Source organism: Rhizophagus irregularis, chromosome 15, assembly GCF_026210795.1.
Source record: "Rhizophagus irregularis chromosome 15, complete sequence".
NCBI lineage: Eukaryota > Fungi > Glomeromycota > Glomeromycetes > Glomerales > Glomeraceae > Rhizophagus > Rhizophagus irregularis.
In genome coordinates, this window is record NC_089443.1 from 65,446 (window position 1) to 81,941 (window position 16,496).

Below are 16,496 nucleotides of genomic sequence, written 5' to 3' on the forward strand. Positions count from 1 at the left end.
ATTTATATGTAATTATTCTAGAAAAAATCCAAATAAATATATGTAACTAAGTAACTATATTGGGAGTAGGCATAAAAAAGGACAATAACTCAGAGAAACTAAAACTTTTATATCCTAGTTTAAATGATTTTTCGCGTTAGATTCATGCTTTATATATACATATATATTTTTATTTGTTCACGTGAAAAAAACAATTGAAAAATAATCTTAATTCAACCTAAAAAGCAATTTAGTTAAAGTTATATGTATCATTACTTCAAAAAAAAATTAAAGATTTTCTTTTTATAAAAAAAGGTTATAATTAATGATGAACAAATGACGCGTTAAATGAAATATTCTAACGTAAATTGTTTAAGAATATAATAATTAATAAAAAATTCAATTAACTTTATTTTAAATAATGTTTATATTATGACGTAAAATCAGCGAATCATGTGTAATCTTCAAATGAAAATGGTTAATTGTGTTAATTGTGCCATTGTCTTAAGCTGTAACCAGTTCAAAAATATCTTATTTTAAATAGGGTAAATTATCAATTAATAAAAGTAACCAAAACAATAAACAATATATTCGGGGGTGAAAATATTGGGAAATGATTAGAAATATTAAATTAATTTAAATCCATTTAATTTAATTAATGATCAAAAAGCAAGGGTTAAAAAATGGTAATTGAGAATAACAAGGATCTTTTTTTTTATATATAATAAGAAATATGCAAGGTCTCGAGTGATATTTCTTTCTATTGATCTTATTTGGGTTAATGTCTGGTTTCAATGTAAAACAAAATAAGTAAAGCCTTATTTATTTTATTTTGATAAATATGAAAACCGCATGTTGCATGCATTAATTTAAATTATTAAAGGAGAATCTTTTGTTTGAAAGAAATAAAGATTGCATTGCATTTTCATATTAATTTTTTTTTTATATTTATTTATTTATTTATTTTCTTTCTTTCTTTCTTTATATATTTTCTAAAAATAGAAAAAAAAAACGAAAAACCATAACCTTCTTTTTATTATTATTCGTTTGATTTTCAACAAATAATTCGAAGATTATTTATCTTATTACCAGGGTTGGACTCATAATATGTAAAGAAGCACAGGAAAACTTTATTATAAGTACTTTAGACATGCATATTCATTAAAATACTTTAAAACAAATAATAATAATAATAATAATAATAATAATAATAATAATAATAATAATAATAATAATAATAATAATAATTTTTTATTTATAAACATTTATTTATTACATTTAATAATCTTTATATATATATATATATATATATATATATTACTTCTTTTTTTTCGAACGTTATATTTAAACAAGATTTGTTAAATAATTAACCTTCCCTTCTTTCTTATTTAAATTGTACAAAAAAAAAAGAAAGGAAAAAGGATTTCAAACATCAGATCAACAAGACATTACATTGACGAGTGATAACCTATACATTCATTCTATCATACACACAACATATCTTATACTTAATATACATCAAAAATCAAAATATAGGTCAATTGATAAAACTTAGAGTTTAAACCTAATTAAATGCAATTTATCCATAATAATTGTTTATCTCAAAATGGATCGCGGGATAGAAAAAAAAAAACTCAGGATATTCTGATTTTTAATCAACAAGTCAAATTAGTTAAATGTATGTGTAACCAAATATGAAGATTATCGGTTACCGCACCGTTAATTTGTACCGAGTCCCCATTCCAATTCGGAAGATTGGTTATGGGAACTGAATAAAAATGCATCAAAGGCAAAATTAATCTCCTGACAAAACTATTCAATGACTTTTGTCATGATCTTTAATAACCTTAATAACCTTATTATATAACAAACAGAAATACAGAAATAAAAATAAACACGCCATTAAAAATTTCGATACCACATTTTTTTCTCACACGCAATCGTATCGCATTAAATTTCAAATGTAAAAAAGAAAAAAAAAAGCCAATAAGACATCTCTGGTAATAATTACATGCTTTTGGCTGTACTTTCATAATTTTCAAAAACTTTTAGGCAATTATTTGCACATTGTTATCCCAATTTCATTTGAAAGAAAGTAATTTTTATTTACCTGTTTTCTTATTTCGATATCATTGAAAAAAAAAAAATGTAATGTGAACATATGTTATTTAGAATCATTTTACCATATTACCGATAAAAAAGTAAATACATAATTGGCACAATGGATGTAAATTATTATTGGATGTTAAATTTGCACTAGGCCCCATGTTATTTAGATGCATAAAAGAACATTTACAATCGTTACATTTTTTTTTTTTTCAATAACAACAATAAATTTAAAAATGGGATGATCAAAGAAAAAGATGCAATATGTAATGCACCTACTGCTCTAAAGTTTTTTTTATATATACTTTTACTTGTACTTGCTTTATTATTATTAATATTTGCTTTTGATTCGTGTGAAAGGAATTTTTTCTTCTTAAGTTATTTTTATTTTATTTATTTATTTATTCTCATTTTATTTTACTTTTTTTATTATTTTATTAATTTTATTTTATTTTTATTTTATTTTTATTTTTATTTTATTTTTTTTTTCGACCCGAGCAAATCAAGGTATTGCAGCTATAACCCGTCCCCAAACAATATCCATATTCAGTTTTATTAATTTAATTCCCTATAATTATGCAAAATATGTGAAATAAAGAACAATCATAAAAAAAAAAATTCGGGTGTTACATTAGTAATATCCGAAATTTCCACCAACAATTGGAATTTCAACAATAAAGCCGCAGTAAGAAAAACCTTGTATTTGAAATGCGCCACTTACCGCGCCACACAATCCACAAACTCAAATTTTTTTTTTTAATAAGGTTGTTTATATATGATCGGGAGATTTCTTTTAAAAATTCTTATTTTAAAAAAAAAAAAATATGTGTCACACCACCACCATATTTTTTTTAGCTTCTCATACGGATGAGTTGTTCCCACATGCAATTGTGGGGTAAAATACAATAAATTCTTTGTATTTCCATTGTTTTTAATCCACATTTTTTTTTTCTTTTGCATATCTGTATAAAATTTTATTTACTGATAAATAAAATAATAATAATAATAAATAAAAAAAAATACTATAAGTTAAAATAATAAGGATTAATTAAAAAAATTATTATTATTATTATTATTATTATTATCATTATATCATTATTATTATTAAGGATAATCTTTATGAGGATATTGTTTTTATCAATAACAATTTAACCCCAGCAGGTTCATAATAATATGTAAGTATCCTAAAAAAAATGTCTAGACCTAATTAATTTAAAAAAAAAACGTTCCCTAAAAAACGGTCCAAAAAAAAAAAAAAAAAAAAATTAAGTTCGTTCCTGTAAAACTGTTTTGGGTTCTATCAAGAAAAAACTTATGATAACGAATTGATAACCTCAGAGTTTAAATTATTTTCTTCGACTTCTGAAACAAATTGTTTTTATGTAATGCAGACGATAATCTAAAAAATTTCTTAATAGAAAGAAATCATAAGCAAGTTGAGTCATAATATAATTTCTTTGCTAATGCATTGCGTCGCGATACGTAAAAAAGATAAAAAGAAAAAATAACTTGAGCGAATTCATCTCTTTGATTAGTGAAATTATAGTGTAATACAAGATTTCACCAAGTAACAAGTTTAAAACGTAATCAAAAGATTCGTTATACGACAGAATTTTAATCAACAATTTACATTTTATGTAAAATGAGAGTTTCAAAAAGCACTTTTACAGAAATTTCAATAAGAGAACGTGGATAAGATATGCAATCGAAGTTGTGTAACAATTGATTTTTTTATATGATAAATCCAGACTAATCTATAAATAAAAAGAAAATATTTTGGCACGTTTGGCTTTCTTGCATGTTACTATATTGACAGGTGTTACACATAATCGGTCATTTTTAATAACTTTAAAACAAATTTTCACTTGAAAGTTCAAAAAAAATTCTTGTCCAAAAACAGGTTTTTTTTATATAAAGGAAATTTCATAATATTGGAAAACGTAAAGTTGATCATAACGCCACGATAAACTGCAACAAGACGTTCACGTGGTTTTAGTCATATATGTGGCTCAGAATGTTTAGACTGACTGAATAAATTATTTTTTTATGAAAATGTAAATAAATGAACGAAAGTGTAAAAGTGTATGAAAAAAAAAATGGTAGTGACGTTAATTATCCATATTAATAATGACGCGTAGAAATTATAAATGCGCGTAAATTAAAAAGGACATGACACAATTTCTCACTCATAAATCATAAAGTTATGTAACATACGTCGTACGTATGTATCAAGAAACAAGAGGAAACAAGAGGAAACATGAGGAGACGAGGAGACACGAGTAAAACATGAGGAAACAATAAAAGTTAATTAAATATGCAAATTTTAATAATTTAGAAATTTTTTACGCGTTACTTTTTTAATGTGATTTAGAAATGATTCGTGATAAAATTTCATGATTTTGATTAATTATTAAAATGTTGACATGTTGGACATGTTGACAGCCCATACAACCCATACAACCCATACAAACCATACAACATACAACCCATGCAACCAACCCATGGTGAAATTAATGAAATTTCATAAAATTTATTTATACATACCTTTAGTCCTTTAAAAAAATCAAAAGTAGATTTTTAATTGGATAATCTCTATAAAAATTCTTATAATTATTATGAATCGTAATCATTAAATTTTTTTGTAATAATAAATGGATCTTAAATAATTTTTTCGCGTACTTTTTTTCTCTATAAAAACCGATTACTGCGCATTACTGCGTCTAAGATAACTAGTATTGTTTTGCAATACCTAAAGTTACTTGTGTACTATATAAAATCACCAATTATTTTTTTATCCGAATCTTTCAATCTTTAAATTAACACAAATAAAGATTTTAATGTGCAAATAGCAGATTTACCAGGATATTCCTGCCAAAATATTTGGACAATAGTTATTGGACTTAAGTAATATAATTTTTATACCTTTTTAGGAATGAATATTTGACGATAAGGGGTAAATTTGTTTTGGTTACAATGCAGGAAAACCTTAGAAAGACTTATTTATCGCGTCAATAATTCTTTTTTGAAAGAAATATCGACAAATAACCTTTTCAAATTAATAATTATTATTGTAGGCTAAATTTGTATTCATTTTATGTAAAAAAAAAATTATTATTCATTTTTCCTTTGAAATTTGGTTCGCTTTTTTTTATTTTTTTTTTAATCATCGAATATTAGTTGCAGAATTTACAAATCCTTTTTCTATATGAACCGATCAGGAATTTCAATAAATCTTGGTTTGATTTGATTATTTAATGAAATAAAAAAAAAAATCATTTTCAAACATTTTCAGATTATCTTTTTTATAAATAGATATTTAAAAAATATTTTATTTTATTTATTAATCTTTATTTACTTTTGAATATTTTAAAAGAAACAAATTTGGTTCACAATTAATAACAAATTTTAAACCAAGAAAAAAAAGAAAAAAAAAAATCTCTTTTCTTTTGGGACGTCAATCTTACAAAATAGTTAATATTTATTTATAGATGGTAAAAAATATGCAGCGTGTTTCAATATTATTCGTTTGTATCACGGATAGATGAAAAGTTCCCAGTTCATTTTTAAATATATGCAAGATCAAAAAAGAATCAAACATAACTAATACAGATATAGTACAAAAATTATATTTAGATGATTATTATTTTTATTTGCATATGAATAAGGAATTATTTTGAATAAGGGTACCGAATATTGTTAAATTACAATTGAAAAATTTTCAAAGGGATTTTTTTTTTTCCCTGTCCTATTTTTTAAAAAAAATATTAATCTTAAAAAGGACAAGTTAATTTCCATATTTAAACATTGATTTACATTTTGTTTGTTGATTTCAAAAAAATCCCCTAAAAAACTCATTTTATTTGCCACATTTGCCACTTTTAAATTGTATTTATCCTTAAAAAAGCATGTCCCGATCCTTGTTGTTTTTCCTTTTTCTTTTTTAATTTAAGCAAAAAAAAAAATTTTTTTTTTAACAATAGATGATGATTTGAATGGACAACAGGAACAAAACCTATTCAAACAATAAAAAGGTAAATCTCGGCTCCATGAATTTTTTTTTTTTTTTTTTTTTGATGTTCGGTCATTTGATCATCATTGGCCCGAATAAAATTAATCTAAAATAATAATTTCAACCAAATGTAAAAGATTTACCTATAAAAAAGAAGCATTAGGTAAATCCTATTATAAAAATATATATATATCAAATTATGCATTGTGGCAAAGTTGTAACTATTATAAACTATTATCCGGCTAAAATGGTATTAACTAACAAATATTAATAACTTCTTTAACTCAGTGTAATGAAAAAAAAAAATTTTTTTTTTATTTATTTATTTATTTTATTTTATTTTATTTTATTTTTTTTCAAATATAATATTTTATATAACTATTATGTTATTGCTTACTTTAAAAATTACTAACCAATTTATCATTTAAAAATTATTTCTTTCAAACAAACACTATTATATATATAATACTTATAATAATACCGAATGTGTTGAATGTTTATGTATGTAAGTAAATGTAAACTTTCTACTTGCCCGATTTAATGCCAGAAGAGATAACAGGGGGTGATTTTCACGGGCTTTAAGGGTTGATGTTTATAGTTTTACTATGAACGATTATTACAGAACCCGTGAAATTCACACCCGTTATTTTTTACCGATATTTATTTGTTACTATTATACTTTTACTTTATTCAAACTGTCAATTATTTAGAGTAAGGATCTCCTTCAATTCTGTTTTTTTTTTTGTAGTAAAAAAAAAAAAATAATGTGAGAATCTCTGCTATAATCTATCTGAGGGGTTCATATATAAAAGTATAGAGCATTTAATGTAACTTGATTCATATATTTTTTATTCATTTATAGATAAATAAAATAAAAAAAAAAATTTTTTTTTAATTGAAATCTTGATTATAAAAGGACCACCATCCAAAAGCTCGAAGCTTGCTTCTTGCCTTTTGAGCGTTGGTGAGTTCAGCCAAGTCCTCCACGTTCGATCTTATGTGAACCCGTTACAAAATAATACCGACCTTTGTTATCTTCTCCATTTCTTTTTTATTCCTTATTTATCCCTTTACTATATTTGACGAAATTTTTTAACCTATAATGACAAATTAATGTTTCAAACTTTTTCACTTTTTTAAAAACTTTGCATTAACATACATCTTACGCTTAACCGAATAACAAAATAAATAAAAATTTTTTTCTTTTATTTCAAAAAAAAAAAAATTTCCAATAATTTTACTTCAATTTGTTTTAAGAATAAAGAACCACGATAAATATTTTTTTACTGGTTGATAGTATATCTCTACAATCCCTAATAAAGTATTTATCTTACGATCCAAAAAAAAATATATTCTCCGAATTTTAACATTTACTTATTTTGTTATTCTAATTTATTAATAAATTAATAATACCTTTTTTTTTTTTTTAAAAAAAAAAAAAACAATTGTGACTGTTTTCGTCTTATATACATAACAAATATTTGTATAACGGGTTCAGAAAAAAAAAAAAAAAAGATATAAAAAGCCCCCTTTCTTTTCGCCACAGAAATTTTTTTAATTTTAACGTTTTATCTTTGCAATAATTTATAATATAATTTTTTTTTCTTTTAATTTTTTTATTTTTTTACGAAACTTAATAATTATATTTCTCTTTACCCTTTTAATAACGTCGATCCAAGCAATAATCATTCGATTCAATCATGTCCTCAACAGATCATCAAAAAGCCAAGAAATCCGACGCCATCAACACCATAAATAATGACAAATCAAAACCTACCAATGATCAACGAAAGAGAAAAAATAATTTTCGCATTTTAATGAACGCAACAATGCAATTACTTTCTTCTCCACCAACTTCTCCTACTTCTATCAGTTCTTCAGATTTTTGTTGCTCACCTTCCTCTATCAATTCAAATGAATCGTCCTATTTTTCATTTCCGGAATTTGAAATTTATGATGAAATAAATAATAATAATGCTCAAAAAGAAGTAGATGATATGGTAGTTCAAATGGAACGATTTGATGAAATGTATGTTAATGGTGTTCGAGTACCATTTCGACAAGTCTAAAAGTATGATCTAAAAAAAGAAATGTAATTTATTAATAATGACAATTTTTAAAATTATTATTATAAATTTTTGCAAAAAAAAAAAAAATCAAAAAAAATTCAAAAAAATTCAAAAAAAAATCAAAAAAAAAAAATTTAATTTCTTGTGGAAAATTTTAATGTTTTTTATTTTTAATTCTTTTTTTTAATTCTTTTTTATTTATTTTTTTTTCTCGCCAAATTTTTTTACGATTTTTTTAATATATATACTATTTTTCAAAAAAAAAAAAAATGGCAACATTTTTTTTTTATTATTAATCACCACGGCTGGCAAATAACCACATATGCTTTTTTTTTATAAAAAAAAAATATATATATTTTTTATGACAAAACAAGAAGAAACGTTGTCGGAGGCAAAAAATCGAACAATTTTTGTTTTTGTTTTTTTTAAGATCGATCTTCGGATCGGTTTTAAAAAAATCGGATAATAATTATTATATTATTTACATTTATTTTTTTTTTTCGAAAAAAAAAGAGGACGAATGTTAATTTTTTTATTTTTTTTTTCGATTTACGATACGAATTTTTAAACGAACACTATTGAACGGACTATTTTTTTTTCTAAATAATTTTCGGACGGTTAATAATAACATTTACAATTTGAATTCAACATGGAAGAAAAATCAAAAAAACCAAAAAAAAAAAAAAAACGTTATCCAAATGTCTAATCGGCAAAAAAAAAGAAATATTTTAATATTTCTTTATTAATGATTAATGATGATTAAATATCGTTATATAACAATCCCCTCGCTTTTCAGAACTTTGAACTTTAAAAACAGTATAATTTACCAAAAAATGAACATTTTATTTTTTTTTATATTTATAATGGACTATTTTTTTTTTATATCTCCTTTATTTTTATAACCTTTAAATTTGTTCCTACTTTTTTTCAAATCTGGCCTTTCAATTTTTTCTTACCTAAAAATTTTGAATCGAAAATTTTTGAAATTTTTTCTACTTCGATAATATTAATTATTTTTTTTCTCGTATCTATATTATTTTTTTCTCATTTTTTAATTTTTTTTTCGCTTTTACCAAAATATTTTCGTTATTTTTTTTTCTGCTTTTTTTTCGTTGTGTTGTATAGTTATGTTAAAAAAAACAATTTAAGCACAAAAAACCTCTTTAAAATAACCAAACAAAATTATGTCAAAAAAAACAATTATGAAAAATTATAATTATTTAAATTTTTTTTTTGTGATAATAAATTAATAAAAATATTACGAGTTACGAAAGTTACGAAATAATAAATTTTTTTTTTTTTAAACGTGAAATATTTTTAATTGTTACGAAAATGGAATTTAATTTTACAAAAAAAAAAAACCGGATGAGTATTGTTTATTGAAAAGGTTAGTGTGAGAATTAAAGAATTGGAATTGGAAAGATTTTGATCGCACGGGCCCTAAAAGCCGATTGCCCACCCTGAGAGTAAAAAAAAAAAAAAAAGATTTGTGGCGTAAAAACTCGAAACAATGAATTAAACGATTATTATTTTCAAAAAGAAAAATAAGTTATCTATTAATAATATAAACAAAGTTTGAAAGTTAGACAATTATAAAAATATAAATAAATACTCATGGCGAAAAATTACAGACCGAATCAAGAAAAGTCTCCATATGAAAAGCTCAAAAGAACGCCTTAAAAATCGATAAGCATGCACAGACCATTTGAGGTTACTCGCGAAAAGTCTTAAAACAATTGAACCATGTGTTTTTTATAGAAATGTTTTTTATAGAAATAAAATAATTCTAGAACATTTTCGTTTTGTTTAATCTAAAAAAATTTTTTTTTTTTTGTGTTTGATGGGGATAACTTTTTTCCCGCCTAAAATTTTTTATGTTACTGCGCCGCGCGAAATATTTCTTTCTTTTATAGAATAAATTTTATGGAATTTTTTATAAAAAAAAAATTCTAATGGTAAAATCATGGAAAGGAAATGTCATTTTATTTATTTTTAAATGACAACCTATAAATCTCAATAAAATCGCAAGTAATCTTTGATGAAAAATATTAATTATATCTCCACAACATTTGGGGACAAATTAATTTATTAATTTATAGCTGTATTATTGACAAAAACATTTTAATTGTAAATATTTGTGTTTAACTGAACATATTATAAGAATCATGTGATTTATTATGAAATTATGCACATAACTTTTTTAGTTATACCAATTAAAAAGATTTAGAAATTAATTACCGGTTATTTTTCTTTTTTTGCGACGGGTTCACCCTTAACCTGGGAGTGACCAATCTGCAATTTAAATTATAAATGAACCTTTAAATTTTGGATCGGATTAGTTAAGTTGATGTGATGTAAATCCAGATTGTAAATTCTGTATAAATCAAACTTTGTTGGTATCAAATCCAAGTCCGTTCCCGTATTCGTTGGGGCATGACAGATGAAATTCACATGATCAACTTATACAAGAATTTTAACTAGTTTTAAAAAATGTATGACAATTCGGATGTATCTTGACATGTTAATTACCGTAAAACTTAGCCATAATCTATAATTTTCTTTCCAGAAAAATATTAACCGCATCCTTTAAAATTATCTTAATGATAACTATTAGCTTAACTTTTAATTCGCTTCTTTACAGCTAATAAAGCTATGGTATGGTTGGGGAGCTACGTCACGAATAGATAACTGGCTAACTGCTGAAACACTTGTTAATAAATCAACTCTAAATTTTCAACAATTGAAGAAAATTTGACCGTCAACTCGGATCAAAGAATTGGATGATTTTTACTTTATACTATTCATACTATGATTATTTGAAAATCATTCGATATGAATAATTTTTTACTACATCAATTTTAATAACCATTCAAGTTCACACAACTAGGAGACGGAATCCGTTATAGATCTGAAGCGTCGTGATGGTCTTCTGTAAATTTGACGTTGCACAACATGAACTGGTAAAATTTTTTTGTTCACGATAGGGACGTTTGAACAATTTTTGAAATTATTAAATACAGATAAGTCGAATTACTTTACTACAATAAGTAACTTTACCTAAAAAATTTGATGATAAATTTAATTAATTGTCTATAAAGAAAAAATGATCTACAAAATGTGCAATTTGCTTCGAACTACTTTAGAACCGAACCGGTTTCGAACCCGGTTTCGAACCCGGTTCCTAACAATTAAAAATATAGATTTCTCGTTATAGACAAGTTGAATTGCTTAGCCTCATTAATTAAACTTGGCTAAAAGATTATTTATAAACGAGATTTACTAATATTTTAATAAGAGAAAATGATACCTAAACCAAGCCATTTCAATAAACTACTTCCGAGCTACTTAAGCACTAGTTCACGATATCGATACTGAATCCCTTCAACATCATTCGGATTCATATTTTTTGCTAAAAAGAACATTTTTTAAAATAATTTTATCTCTAATAATAACTACATATTCTTAATCGATGGAAAACGTTCATTCTTATGTTCGAGTTTATTTCATTTCAACACAAAATTTCGTAGAAACTTTAGATTCATTGAACTTGATCATTTTGTTGTTCATTAATAGACTCTGCCAAGTCTCTTTTTTTGTTATTTTCCTTCACAATCTTTAGTTGAAGCTTCACATTGTTCATCAGTTTCTAATTGTGAATTGTCCTTTTCTCTTCTTAATAGGCAAGACCATTTCATGGAGTTTCATCAAAACGCATTTTACTTGGCTGATCTACTTAACATTAAATTTAAAATTTCACTTTTGTTTATTTAAGCATTTTTATTAATTATATAAATTATTTTACTAATTTTGCACTATAAATTCATTAACTTTTTATTTTAACTAAGGTATTAAGTCCAAGGTTTCTAGTAAATTACAAAGTTATTAATTACAAAAATAATAAAAATAATTAAAACTGCATTTGTTAGAAACTTTAATTTTAGTTGCACCCTTCAAGCGAGATTTGTACCCATTCATTCTGCCAACTTGTTCATAATTCATACAAGTAACCTCTTTATTCCGACAATATAGATTGACTCATGCACTCAATGCTTTGAATTAAAAACTCGTTGAAGTCTACTATTTTAAGGCTTTTTGTAAAATTTTTTAATCTTCATCACTACTATCAGATATTTCCTCATCATATATATTATGATCATCCATCTCTAGGAAACATAACATAATGAAGTGGTGCATACTGCATATGATGGATGTATTTTTGAAATTCTCTGTATTTCACCTTAATGTAGTTGTAGTATAATATCTTGATTTTGATTTTCTGTTTCAATTAGAATTGGCACTTTTTAATCTAACCAACCCAACCCTAACCCTAACTCTAATGCCTTTAATGTGGTATCAATATGCCGCCGGCGGCGTTCCCTATATCGATATGTACGTCTATCGACTCTTTGTCGGACCGAAACCTATCCAAATAAAAAGAAAAAAGTGTAAATATAAATTTAACGAATCAGCAATATATACAAAGTATCATAATTAAGATCGATCAATTACTTGTTTGCAGCCAAAATTGGTCGCTTAATTCATGATAAGAAGTTTAGAGGGATTACATCAACTTTTCCTTCGCAATAGCTCTATGATTACTTTCATCGTCATCCTCTTCTGAGGTAACTAACGCAATCAACTTACATTTTTTTTGTTAATAGGAAAAGGTATTGTATTGTATTTACTTATAAAATCAATTTTATAACTTTGTTTAGAAAAGGTATTTTCCAACAAAAAGGTATCGCGATTTTTCTTTATGGATCTTTAGTATGGAGTGCAGTTAATTTTTATTACAGTAAACTCTTGCTTAATTCCGCAAAAAGTTAAAATATAAATATGAAAAAAAAAATTGCAAATTGACAATATGTATACACAATGCATGGTTGGTAATTTCCTTATACTGTTTGAAAACAGCGTAACCGATTTTTGAGAGCAAATCGTGGTTGGAAAAAAGTTCGTTATAAGCCACTCTAGTTTTCTCATTAATTGTTTAAAATATAAATATGAAATATGAAAGATTTCACAAATACATTTGTGTATATTTTAAGAATATGAATTTGAAATAAAATTTGTTGAAAATAATTGGGAAAAATGTAAGAAAACTGACCTCCAATGATAACAAAAACCATTATTATTCATAAATAAAATTAGTAATTTTTTTTTTGAATTTGAATTTGAATATTTAAGAGATGAACAAACGAAAAAGGAATCGAACTATTTATATTGATCAATTAAATGAGCCGATAAAATTATAACTTTGATATGGTTAATTGAGCCTATACAGGGGCTACACAACGAGATTGTTTATTCTGATAATAAAAGCCTTATTCATTATTCGATAAGTACGATAAGTACATGTAAAGAACGACCGATTTTGATCGTTGAAATGAGGTTAATTTCTCATCCATTATTATTGTATTTACTTAAAAAAAATTGTTTGAATCCTTAATTAATTTATTCTATTCTCAAAATTTACCTCATATTATTATTATTATTTTAAACTCAGATTGTAAGTCAATTTATTAAGCATAACAAGTAAACGATACATAAGAACGATACAAAGGTTACAAACTAAAATGAACTACTGGCTCCCCTATGTACCATAGTAAACTACCCAGACAGACGATCCCAACTTTGCTATTTATCTCATATTATTATATTAATATTGAAAATGTTAATGGAGAATTATCTTACAAAAAAGGATTTAAATTTTTGTTGATCGTAGACTAATATTCATTAAAATGTCTCATCATTCATACTCATATTAAACCATTTTACACTCGTTCGAAAGAAGGAATTCTATCCTAACTGGCTCAAAAAATTTTGTTTAAAATTATTAAATTTTCAATTTTTCCTTTTGCTTATTCGGAGAGTGAATTTCTCCTTTTGTCTATTAAAGGGGTCTGATCTAGAAAAGTCAAGGTAGAAGAATTTTTAGTTAAAATTTAAAAGTTATTGTATTTTAATCTAGTCATATCAAAAAATATAATGCAATAAAAATCTCAATTTTGAAAAAAAATTCTCTAACCTTGATCTTCTTAGATCCAAAATGTTCTCTTTCACACGTTTTCAATTTTTCATAAATTTTTCAATAAAAATGATTTTTCTGTAACACAATATTGTACAATGGTAAATTTGAATGTCTTATAATAAAAAAGTTTCCTGTAATTTTCGAAATATATAAATCTAATTAATTATAAGACTAAACAGAACGATTATTAATATATTTAAATTTTCTTGCCTTCTTTTACAGGATACATTTTATGATCTGAAGTTGTAAAATCTTTTTCAATAGTGTCAAACTGCGATTCTATATTTTCAAAATAGAAATCTAGAAATCTGTAAATTTCTTACATCTCTTAAAAAAATACTAAAAAAATACATATTTTTATTAGATATTAAAATAAATAAATAAATTAAATGTAAATATTATTACCCTTTATTAGTACTCTCACCTAGTTTATATTCAGGACAATCATTTGGTATTCGTAGTAAAATTATTGTCGTTAGATTTTGAGAATATAAATTAATAGTAGTTTGATATAAAATTGTGTGGGGGTTTTGTGCCAATACATATTCCAAATCAATTAATGCTTCATAAAGCATATTTTGTCTACAGTATAACTCTCCCTTTTCGGCTGTTGTAAATAATTTATCATCATCATTTGCTATTGTACTATTCAGCACATCTTCCAAATCTTTTAATGATTCAGCAAACTTATTAAGTTTGCAATACGGAATTATCTAATTGTAAATTTGCTCTATGGCATTTTTGAAACGAAATAACATATTGATTTGAATTGGCCAGATTGTCTTTCCATATATCGTATTGGAACATGGTATGGAGCAATACATTCCAATCCGTTCCAATTTCCTTCAAGGCTTTTTCTACTAAGCCATCCACCGATCTTTCTACGGATGATGCCGAAACCAACGGTTGTTTTTGCTGAAAAAAAAATCAACCAAGTATTTTTCTTTCCTTGTTTGATAGGAATTGCCAATACGGGTTCCGTTGAGATTTGATCGTTTGCTGATACTTCCGGTTTGTTCTTTCAAAGGTGAAGTCAAATTAGTCAAATTCATTTTCTTCCATTCTTTTTAATATATGAGGCTATCTCGATGTTTGAATAAAATTTATCATATGAAAGATAAAAAAAAATAATTCTTTATCTGTATCATAAGTATATATAAATCTGAATATTCACATAAAGTAGGCCGATTTCTTATTATTAACTACGACTGATGGGAAAACACTAGAGATGTCAAATTTGGTAATATAACTTCTGATTAAGAACTTATACTTCCATGACAACCACGAATCGTAATATTTGTTGCTCAAAACTGATCTTCCAAACGCTTCAAACCCAAGTAAAGTTCAACCGCCTCCGAAGTCTAGCTCCTCAAAATCACTCTTCCAAACCAGTTCTTATTTATCACACATTTTACAGCATCTGTTGAGCGATTATTTTGAAATAGCTGTAGAATATGTGATAAGCCTCCAAATTTTCCAATGCGTGACTACCGATACAAATTATACGGAATCGGAATTTAATAAAGATGTTAAAAAATCTTTAGATTTAAGATTTTCTTTTGTATAATAAAAATGTAATTTTAAGATTGTAAGGTGGGCATCTCAATAAAGGGAACGCCAAGAAATATAATATAAAATATATGTGTATAATAATACACAATTAATAAGGCTATCTTAAAATAATATATGATAAAAATCTGAAATAAAGAAATAAAAGAAATAAAAGAAATAAAGGAATAAAAAAATAAAAAGAAATAAAAGAAATAAATAAAAAATATAAAAAATAAAAGAAAGGCCTCTGAATGAAGTATCACAAGTGAGTATCCGATTGTAAAGGTGATGGAGAGACACAACTTTCACTAACAATTACCAATTTGCCAATTGGTTTTTCGTTGGTATGCTAAAGTCTGGTTACAAATTCACAACATTTTATCCTCTGTGATCTTTAGTCCACTTGCTAAAGCAGCTCGATTATAATCAACATTCGATCTCAAGAAATAAATGATGGCTTTACCTCCCGATGTTTTTCTATCAAACTATTTTGAATAGATCCCGATTCAATTCCTTTCATTTGCTTGCTTATATCTTGTTCTAATTGTAAAATACTGATGGTACAGGTGAATGAACAAGTGTATGTTATGCTGTAGGGAAAATGTTCTAAAAAAGATTAATAAATACTAAATATATATTTTTTATTTTTTTTAAAAAAAGAGATTAAAAAAAACGAAAAAGATTAAAAACCTTGAAGGAGAATCATTATGTATTTCTTATATTTAGCTACGAGATCCTCGCGAATATTTGT

General features: G+C 24.9%; 3 protein-coding genes across 3 annotated transcripts; 1 reads left to right on the forward strand and 2 right to left on the reverse strand.

Moving 5' to 3' along the window:
• Positions 1-6,838: 6,838 nt before the first annotated feature.
• On the forward strand, positions 6,839-9,403 carry OCT59_006780 (uncharacterized protein). Its single transcript, XM_066136471.1, has one exon. It carries the CDS (start codon positions 7,795-7,797, stop codon positions 8,161-8,163), a length of 369 nt encoding a protein of 122 aa, XP_065998291.1. The 5' UTR covers positions 6,839-7,794; the 3' UTR covers positions 8,164-9,403.
• Positions 9,404-14,522: 5,119 nt separating this feature from the next.
• On the reverse strand, positions 14,523-15,246 carry OCT59_006781 (uncharacterized protein; the record flags this gene model as incomplete). The annotated part of the gene is made up of 4 exons (XM_066137190.1): positions 14,523-14,533; positions 14,619-14,861; positions 14,951-15,109; positions 15,201-15,246. The coding sequence occupies 4 exons, from the start codon at positions 15,244-15,246 to the stop codon at positions 14,523-14,525; spliced, it is 459 nt and encodes a 152-aa protein (XP_065998292.1).
• Positions 15,247-16,004: 758 nt separating this feature from the next.
• On the reverse strand, positions 16,005-16,451 carry OCT59_006782 (uncharacterized protein; the record flags this gene model as incomplete). Its single annotated transcript, XM_066137844.1, has 3 exons — positions 16,005-16,094; positions 16,209-16,351; positions 16,436-16,451. The coding sequence occupies 3 exons, from the start codon at positions 16,449-16,451 to the stop codon at positions 16,005-16,007; spliced, it is 249 nt and encodes an 82-aa protein (XP_065998293.1).
• Between the last annotated feature and the right edge of the window lie 45 nt (positions 16,452-16,496).